The sequence below is a fragment of the Saprolegnia diclina genome (genome assembly GCF_000281045.1).
Source record: "Saprolegnia diclina VS20 unplaced genomic scaffold supercont1.5, whole genome shotgun sequence".
In the NCBI taxonomy this organism is placed as follows: Eukaryota; Oomycota; class Saprolegniomycetes; order Saprolegniales; family Saprolegniaceae; genus Saprolegnia; species Saprolegnia diclina.
In genome coordinates this window covers 145,708-154,366 of record NW_008246072.1, presented here as the reverse complement: position 1 = coordinate 154,366, position 8,659 = coordinate 145,708, and the positions used below count along the sequence as shown (strand labels likewise).

Genomic DNA, 8,659 nt, shown 5'->3' with positions numbered 1-8,659 from the left:
GTGAACGAGAAGGACGCGCTCATCGACCGGTCGTCCAACCTCATGAACGCGCGCGAGTCGTTCACGCAAATGCGCGCCTAAGCTAGTCTAGTTGAAGAGAAACAAATGTATTGTCGACGTGAATCTACATTTTTCGTGTTTGACTCGAGTGACGCGCTAACGATTGCATGGGAGTACAGTCCTCGTGCAGCGGCCAATAGAGCGGCTTGGCTCTGCAAGCAAGCTCTAAAGTACAGTTGCAGTTGGAGTCCTTGAATATTGGCGCGATGTCAAGTTGGCATGGCGTTGCGTTGACACCGCCACACATAGTGCAATCTCGACGGCAGTTTATTTTTTGTGATTGGCTCTTCGATTTTTATACACGTCGCTGATTGGCTTAAAAGTAGAGCCCGGACGTTTCGATGACGTGGCACTTGGAATGGCTGATTGGATCTTCGTCGACAACAGGAGCTGACCGACCGACCGCCAATTCCGGTTACGGCAGACCACAGACTTTTTTTTCCGAACAAAATATACTGAAAATGTCCATCGAGCACCCTGTGTGTGGTAAGGCAATATGTCCGAACGTATCACTTTGTGCGACCTGGAGCCATTATCGGGGCCATCCCGCTGAGTCCTTCGTCTTGTTGCGCATCTGCTAGATGTAAGCCGGGGCGGCCTACAACAGCACTCTTGAAGCCCTCCGGTCAATGCGAGGGCATCTTTGCACGAGTCGCTTGCGTTGACAATGTGAGTTGAAGAACGTTCGATCGAGATCGACACAGTACATTGTACGTGAGGCACCTGCTGTACACCTAGGTGATGTGCGGACTGAGAGGGATCTCGACCCCACACGGCCGACGGCAATGGACCGCACTCCATCCGAAACACTAAGTGCATTGGGTGCTATTGTCCTAATCGACGTCGAAACAACCTAATTTGAGCTGTCTTTGAGGCATTTTTGACCAATTGAATGCGACACGAGAACAAGATCCTGCGCTCGCGCCACTCATTTGCAGTTTGGCCGCATGGGATTCTGGTCGCTCTTTCTCTTTGGCTTCTTGGCCATCAGCGCCTTTGGCCAGACACCACAAGATACGTGCGGCATCTGCGCGACTACGGGGCAGTGCAGCCAAGCGTTCAAGGGCCTGCCAGGTCAGTACTGCGGCAACTGGCTAAGCAGCGGCGTCAAACAGTTTTGCTGCTGCCCCACCGGCGCCACGTGTGCGATTCCGCTCAAGCAAGATGCGTGTTTGTGCACGGGCGCAAAGCCGACACCGCCGCCAGCACCAACGCCCTCCCCGACACCTGCACCGACACCCGCCCCGACACCTGCACCGACACCCGCCCCGACACCCAAGCTCGCGCCGACACCACCGCCAGCTCCCCTTGTCTTTCCGCTGCCGACAAGCAGCACATGCCAAAAGTGCGCCAATACGGGACAATGCCAAGACGCGTACAAGGGTCTGCCGGGCAAGTACTGCGGTCCGTGGCTGAGCAGCGCCGTCAAGCAAGCGTGCTGCTGTCCGACCGCAGCGACGTGTGCGATTCCGATCAAGGGTGATGCGTGCGTGTGCTCGTCGGTACCGACGCCAGCACCGACATCCGCAAAGAAGAAGACGCCGGTCTGGGTCTTTGTTGTCGCCGGCCTCGCGGTTCTTCTCGTCGTCGCGGGGATTTGGTGGTGGTGTCGCAACAAGAACGCGTCAGACGAAGACGACGTCGTCGTTGTGGAGCAAGCCGCCCCGCCGCAGCCCGTCGTGGTCTCGGCACCGGCTCCCGTGTACGTGCAGCAGCCACCCGTTGTCGTGCAGCAACCAGTGTACGTACAGCAGCAGCCTGTCATTGTCGCCGACGATCGGCCCCACTATGGTGTCGGGACGGGGCTGGCGGTCGGTGCCGCTGCGGGTCTGATTGGCGGTGTCGCGATTGGCGCTGCGCTGAGCCACGACGATGGCGGCGACCACGACCAGACTGCGTTCAACGGGGACTACGGCCACGCGTACAATGGCGACACCGGCGGCCAAGTCTTCTCAGGCGATTTTTAACGCTCCCAGGACGGCTAAGCTATCGAGCATCGGAAAGTGATTTTGAAATGAATAATGCCGCTTTTGACCTCATGTGTACATAGTTATGTGATTTTTATTCTCTATTTGTCGTCGCTACGGCGCATTACAGCTGGTCTTTGAGCGCCACCAAGAAATCGTCGAGTTGACGGTGCTTGGCGCAGAGGTTCTCAACCTGCGCCGGTGAAATGTCGGTCGTCGCGTTGGTAAATACACGCTCAATCGTAGCCGTCTCGTCGGTCGTCAATGCCGTCGCAAAGTAGTGCTGCACCATGAGCGTGGCTTGCGTCGCGTTCATCGCACCCATGTACAGCTGCTCGTCGATGCGACCCGGGCGAATGAGCGCCGGGTCGAGCTTCTCGGGGTGGTTGGACGTCATGATGAGGATGCGACCCGGCGTGTCGACGACGCCATCGAGTACATTGAGGAGGCCGCTGAGGTTGAGCTTGTCGTGGGGCGTAAACTTGGTCATGGACTTGATACCACCCGCGCTCGCCAGACTGGCTGCGACCGCGGCTTCGAGCATCGCGCGGTCTTCGTCGTCGGACGGCACACCGGTCGCCGAGTCCTTGCGCGTGTGGACGACTTCGGATGCGCAGTCGATGTCTTCCATCACAAACACCACCTTGTCGTAGCTCAGCTTGATCGGCATGTCTTCGCCTGGTACGTTCATGCGCAGATCGAGCATGTAGTCCATGAGCTCTTGGTTCGTCTTGACATTCGCGAGCGAAATGTTGACGATGTGGCGCTTGGTGTGCTGTGCAATCGCCTTGATGAGACTCGTCTTGCCCGTGCCCGGTGGCCCGTGGAGCAGGAACCCGAGCTTGTAGGGAAACCCTTGGATCGCGTACTTGCCGCTCTTGGTCGTAAACGTGTCGAGGAGGTCGAGAAGCGCGGTCTTGGTCTCAAAGAAGAGATTGTCGAACGTCTTGTGGTCGCTCAATGCGTAGCGCTTGAAGAGCGGAGCCGACGGTGTGCTGGCGCCGCCATCATCCTCGGACGACGTTGCCACCGGCGGTGGGGCGCCAGCCGACGCCACATACATGTAGCGGGTCTTGTCACGGAGCTTCTTGGCGACGATTGCGTCTTGGTACGCCTGAAAGGCCGTGTTGACAAAGCTGTCGATGCGGCCACCGGCGTCGGCGCCCGATGCCCGAAGCTTGAACGTGATCGTCGACTCCTTCATGCTGCGTTGGCTGCCGTTGCCGCCGCCGCTCTCGCCGGCCTCGTACACGTCGTGGTAGAACCAGAGCCCGTCTTCGATCTCAATCCACTCGCCGATCGGCGGTAGCGCGTTCACGGTCAAGATCGTCACGTCGACATCGAGCTCCCGCGTGTCCCAGTAGTCGCGGTCGTTGGGGTTCGGCGCATCATCGCCGAGACGCGACACAACTTCCGTGTCGAGCGCCTCGACGAGCTGGTACCGACCCGACGGCTTGTGCGCCATGGGCATGTGCTTGGTCAAGTAGTTGGCGATCGCGCGCTGAAGGATGTAGTTCATGTCGCTCTCATCGTAAATGCGGCCGTGGGACGCCATGTAGTGCTTGGCGCTAATGACGCGCAGCGTCGACCGGCGACCAAACGGCAACGCTGAGAGCACGTTGTCGACAAGGTCGCTGAGCGAAATGGACCCGGCCGAGTCGTAGAGCTGCTTGAGCACGATCGGGAGGAGGATGCACATGAGTGTCTCCGTCTTGTTGGCGCGCATCGACGAGAACATGCCGAGCTGCATCATTTGCGACTCCATGATGCGAGGTGAAATGCAAACTGACAAGGTGCAAGACTGCCACTAGAGTTCTGCGACCATCACTGGCGTTTCGCGAATGGCTTCTTGTTGGTATTTTTGTAAATTGATAGCATTTTTGTATATGCTGTGGCAACGACCAGCACTCAACTCAGAATCTCAATCCATGGATTGCACTGTGTTGCGTTCCGTGCAACTGCAGAACCCACCCTTGGGAAGCGCTCGCGACAACTTCAACATATGCAGTACCGTGGACAAGGACTGTGTAATAACAACAACGAGCTTGGCCGAGACTCGGCGCAATATGCAGTGCCTTGGACAAGTCGATGCATCCGGCGTCGTCTCGCTGTCGTTCGAGGGCCTTGGGCAATTGGGCAAGCAACGTGACACCATTTTGTTATCGTGTGGCTGCTTGGGTGCTGGCAAGGTTGGCAACAGATGTCGTAGTGGTCGCTTTGATTGGCTGAAATGGTTCCAGAGCGTACGGATTGGCTGTTAATGAGCGAATCAAACGCCAGTATTCAGCTTGACAACCAACGGCAGCAACAAACAACAGCACTCCGCCGTATTCGATCGCATTGCAAGTCGGTCATCGAGGTCCTCTGGCTGATCTTGCGCACTTGCGTCTGGTACGCTATGGGCTCGAACGCCACGACAACTGAGCTTTCTGAACAGTACTCACACGTCGCTGCTTTGCTCGCAGGCGAGACCGCTGGTGACCTTGGACAGCTCGTTTTAGCGACCAATTCTAATCCCAACAGCAACGACAACAACAAACAACAACGCCAACAACTTGGAGGCAACAGTGCGCCATGCAGCTCTTCTCATTCAAAGCTAGCAAATAGTAAGTCCTTTGAAAGGATGTCGGAGCCCTGGAACCTCTTGACGCTACCGATGTGGCTGTTGGTATGTCCAGGCCCCGCCACTGATTAAACTCAAGCAGGGGCCCCGGGACACCTGCAAAAATTAGATGCTGCACACATTTCGCAAAAACACTGATTGTTGCATTGGCACATGCCTTTCAACGCTATACAATGACGTGCATATAGCCGCCACACACTACTCTACTGTACTACGCGCTTACTCGTCCGACTCTTCCCAGTTCAACGTGCGCTCGATCGCCTTCTTCCACTGCTTGACGACCTTGTCACGGGCCTCGGGCGCCATCGCCGGCTCCCACTGGCCTGCCACCTGCCAGTTGACGCGGAGCTCGTCGACCGTCTTCCAGTAGCCAACGGCAAGACCCGCGGCGTACGCGGCACCGAGCGCCGTCGTCTCGGCCACGCGCGGGCAAATGACCTTGGCGTCAAGGAGGTCGGACTGGATCTGCATGAGCGTCTTGTTGACCGTCATGCCGCCGTCGACACGGAGCGACGTGAGCTTCATGTTGGCTTCCTCCTGCATCGCGTGGACGACGTCCATGACCTGGAAGGCCACGGCTTCAAGCGCAGCCCGCGCGAGATGCTCGCGCGTCGCGTAGCCCGTGAGCCCGCAGATGACACCGCGCGCGTCATCGCGCCAGTAGGGCGCAAAGAGGCCCGAGAAGGCCGGCACAAAGTAGACGCCGCCGTTGTCCTCGACCGAGTTGGCAAGGTCCTCGATCTCCGAGGCCTTGGAAATGATCTTGAGGTTGTCACGGAGCCACTGGACGACTTGGCCGGCGACAGCGACCGAGCCCTCGAGAGCAAACACGGTCGGCTCGGACCCGAGCTTGTAGCCCACCGTCGTCAACAGGCCCTTGCTCGACGGAATGATCTTGGTGCCCGTGTTCATCATGAAGAAGCAGCCGGTGCCAAATGTGTTCTTGGCCTGGCCCGCCTCGAAGCACGTCTGGCCAAAGAGCGCAGCCTGTTGGTCGCCAAGCATACCAGCAATTGGGACGTTGGGGAGCGTGCCGTCTTCGGCGCCGAGGCCGTAGACCTCCGACGACGACCGAATTTCCGGCAGCATCCCGCGCGGGATGTTGAGGAGATCGAGGAGACCCTGGTCCCACTGCTGCGTCTCGAGCGACATCAAGTTGGTGCGCGACGCGTTCGAGACGTCGGTCGCGTGCACCTTGCCGTTCGTGAGCTTCCAGAGGAGGTACGTGTCGATCGTGCCAAAGATCGCATCGCCGGCTTCGGCGGCCGCGCGGAGGCCCTCGACGTTCTCGAGCAGCCACATGATCTTGACCGCCGAAAAGTACGTGGCGACCGGGAGGCCCGTGATGGCGCGGAACCGGTTGATCGTGTGGTCGTGCGTCAGATGGTGCACAATGTCGGCGGTACGCATGTCGTGCCAGACGAGCGCGTCGTGGTAGGCGGCGCCCGTGTGGCGGTTCCAGATGACCGAGGTCTCGCGCTGGTTGGTGATACCGACGGCCGCGACGCTCGGGTTGCCCGCCTTCATGAGCGTCTGCTTGATGCACGTGTTGACGTTGGTCCAAATCTCCTCGACGTCGTGCTGGCACCAGCCCGGGTGCGGGTAGATCTGGTTGTGCTCCATCTGGTGCGACGCAGCAATGTTGCCTTGGTGGTCAAAGAGGATGAAGCGCGAGCTCGTCGTGCCCTGGTCAATCGCGCCGACAAATGCCATCTTGATGCTACTCGTTCGAACCAAGCGACTTGGAAAATGAGCCATCGCCAGCCTGACGCTCGCGTATCCGGATTAGTATCCGGCACCTCGTGGCGACCAACTTCAACATGGGCGAAAGGCAACTTCAAGGTCGGTCGACGCCGCGAAGGCAGCGTTTCGACTAGATGGGACGACAGAGGAGGTGGTCCGAACACACCCTTTGCGCTCGATTCTTGGGTGCGTGATTCTTTCAGAGCAGCGGACCGATCGAACGTGGGTATCAAAGTATTTGAGGAGCGCTCAGTGAATGGGAAGACGCCTCGAGAAAAAGGGGCGGAAGCGCCATCAAATGGGTTGCTGCCGCGACGTCACAAAGACGAGCCGCGCGCTTGCACCAATGAAAGAAGAGACATGCTGTTGATTCAACGTGTGTAGAAGCCAACGCACATGGCTGCACGCGCCTTGATTGGAAAGGGGTGAGGTGGCGCGCGACGGCTGTCGAGTCGACGCAGGCCGAGCGTTGCATCAACACGGCAACGCATGGCTCGTCCGCTACAGCGTCCTACACTTGTATCGTTCCGTCGTAGTTTGTAGAGTAGTGATTGGGTTTGTCAAGGACGTCGCTCGCGAACGTGCAAGAAAAACGTTGGCGTCGAGTGGACCAAGCGCGTCGAAGCTGCACTTCAACATGGGCCTCAAACAGTGTGTCGTCCAGAGCATCTGGTCCCGATAGAAAGTCCGATTACGAAAGCGTGATTGGCCGAAAACCACAACCTGCACCCATCGGGCTTTGCCGCAAGCAGACAGACAGACGATGCGACAGACGCCACATGGGTACCAAGGATTATCCTTCGAGAGGATCACTTGCGGACGCGAACACCCCAGAATATGGCAAGCGATTTTTTAAAGTTGCACTTTCATTGGAATTTATATGTAATTTGTTGACGTGTCGACCGTGCGGGAACGTGGGCAGTCAGTGTGCTTTTAGCACGACGTGGGCGCGGCACCAGGATGCAACCAGCCGTGGCGCGCCATCTTCTTGTGCATCTTGCGGAACATCTTGTCGCCGTCGTCGTCGCTGCGTCGGCCGTGGCAGTGCCCATGACGACCGCCGTGGCGGTGGTGCTTCATCTTGCGCCACACGTCTTCGTGATCGCCGCGGCAGTCCTTCATCTTGTGCCACATGTCATCGCCGGGATGCCCTTCGCTCGGCGGCGCCATGGGACCGCCCTCGGCGCCATGCGGGTGAGGATGCCCGAACATGCCATGATGATGAGGCCCTGGCATGCCATGATGGTGAGGTCCTGGCATGCCATGATGATGAGGCCCAGGCATGCCATGATGATGAGGCCCAGGCATGCCATGGTGGTGACCAAACTTGCCGTGGTGATGGCCCCAACGCCCGAAGAAGCTGGCGGGACCGTCCGAGGGTCCGTCGCACTTGCTGCGCGCGAGCATTTTGGCCAGTTTCTTCTGGTACTTCATCTCAAAGTACGCCTGCATTGCCTCGGCCGCGTCTTCACTCGAGGCGCTGTTTGATGCCATCGACATTTCGCGCGACAGCTTGTGCAGCTCGTGCAGGTGGTAGTTGAATTGCTCCTTGAGCGATTGCCAGTTGGCTGTCGTGGGCTGCTCCGTCGTTGGTTCTTGTTCGGTCGTCGCGGGGGTAGCAGGAGCGGGGGCTTCCATTTTTCTTATTGCTGGTGCGGCGCAGTGAATTGGAGAATGAGCAGCATGACATTGACGATGGTGGCGAGGTGTTGGGTCAGTCCACCTTCTGTCGGTCAGCGACTGGACCGTTAGCACAGATCTTTGTGAGAATGTACGTCACCACAATCACTCGCCATAAATGCAGCCAATCAGCGCTTACTGCGGCAGAGGTAGGAGTGACCCTATCGTGGCCCGACCACGGAGAGAAAGGGCACGCGTGGTTCTTGAAGGAGATTCAATGGCGAGGCTCCCAGGACCTACGGTCTGCGCGAAGAATGCATATAGTACTAGTACGTTTGTTTGAGCGGACTCAACGACACGTTTCTTCGTCTTGGATACCTCAAAAGTACTAGGACGCACATTCAGCAGCCCTGTGCGTCGTGCTTTTAACGACTTTAACGATAGCGTTGATTCATGCAAATAAACGATTCATTATTAATATATCGTACAATCAGAACATATACTGAGTCGTGTCGCCATAAGCTCTTGGTCGTTTGTTTGCCGCTTGGTGTATTCGCACTTGTCGAAGCAGCGACCAAAGTGGGCCATGAAAGACCGCCAACGCCAGCTCGTTGTAGACACGGGTGGGCGTTTGCTGGATCTGGAG

The 8,659-nt window shown here is 57.8% G+C and overlaps 4 protein-coding genes across 4 annotated transcripts; 1 reads left to right on the top strand and 3 right to left on the bottom strand.

Annotated features, from left to right (window-relative positions):
• Positions 1-1,007: 1,007 nt before the first annotated feature.
• SDRG_02193 (hypothetical protein) lies at positions 1,008-2,027 on the top strand (the record flags this gene model as incomplete). The annotated part of the gene is made up of 1 exon (XM_008607768.1): positions 1,008-2,027. The coding sequence occupies one exon, from the start codon at positions 1,008-1,010 to the stop codon at positions 2,025-2,027; it is 1,020 nt and encodes a 339-aa protein (XP_008605990.1).
• A 124-nt stretch (positions 2,028-2,151) lies between these two features.
• Positions 2,152-3,792, bottom strand: SDRG_02192 (hypothetical protein; the record flags this gene model as incomplete). The annotated part of the gene is made up of 1 exon (XM_008607767.1): positions 2,152-3,792. One exon carries the CDS (start codon positions 3,790-3,792, stop codon positions 2,152-2,154), a length of 1,641 nt encoding a protein of 546 aa, XP_008605989.1.
• Positions 3,793-4,769: 977 nt separating this feature from the next.
• On the bottom strand, positions 4,770-6,393 carry SDRG_02191 (glycerol kinase). Its single transcript, XM_008607766.1, has one exon. It carries the CDS (start codon positions 6,361-6,363, stop codon positions 4,870-4,872), a length of 1,494 nt encoding a protein of 497 aa, XP_008605988.1. The 5' UTR covers positions 6,364-6,393; the 3' UTR covers positions 4,770-4,869.
• An 858-nt stretch (positions 6,394-7,251) lies between these two features.
• On the bottom strand, positions 7,252-8,031 carry SDRG_02190 (hypothetical protein; the record flags this gene model as incomplete). Its single annotated transcript, XM_008607765.1, has 2 exons — positions 7,252-7,622; positions 7,764-8,031. The coding sequence occupies 2 exons, from the start codon at positions 8,029-8,031 to the stop codon at positions 7,327-7,329; spliced, it is 564 nt and encodes a 187-aa protein (XP_008605987.1). The 3' UTR covers positions 7,252-7,326.
• Between the last annotated feature and the right edge of the window lie 628 nt (positions 8,032-8,659).

Excerpts from the sequence above, each read along its gene's own strand:
- SDRG_02191 (XM_008607766.1), bottom strand. The coding sequence starts at position 6,363 with ATGGCATTTGTCGGCGCGATTGACCAGGGCACGACGAGCTCGCGCTTC.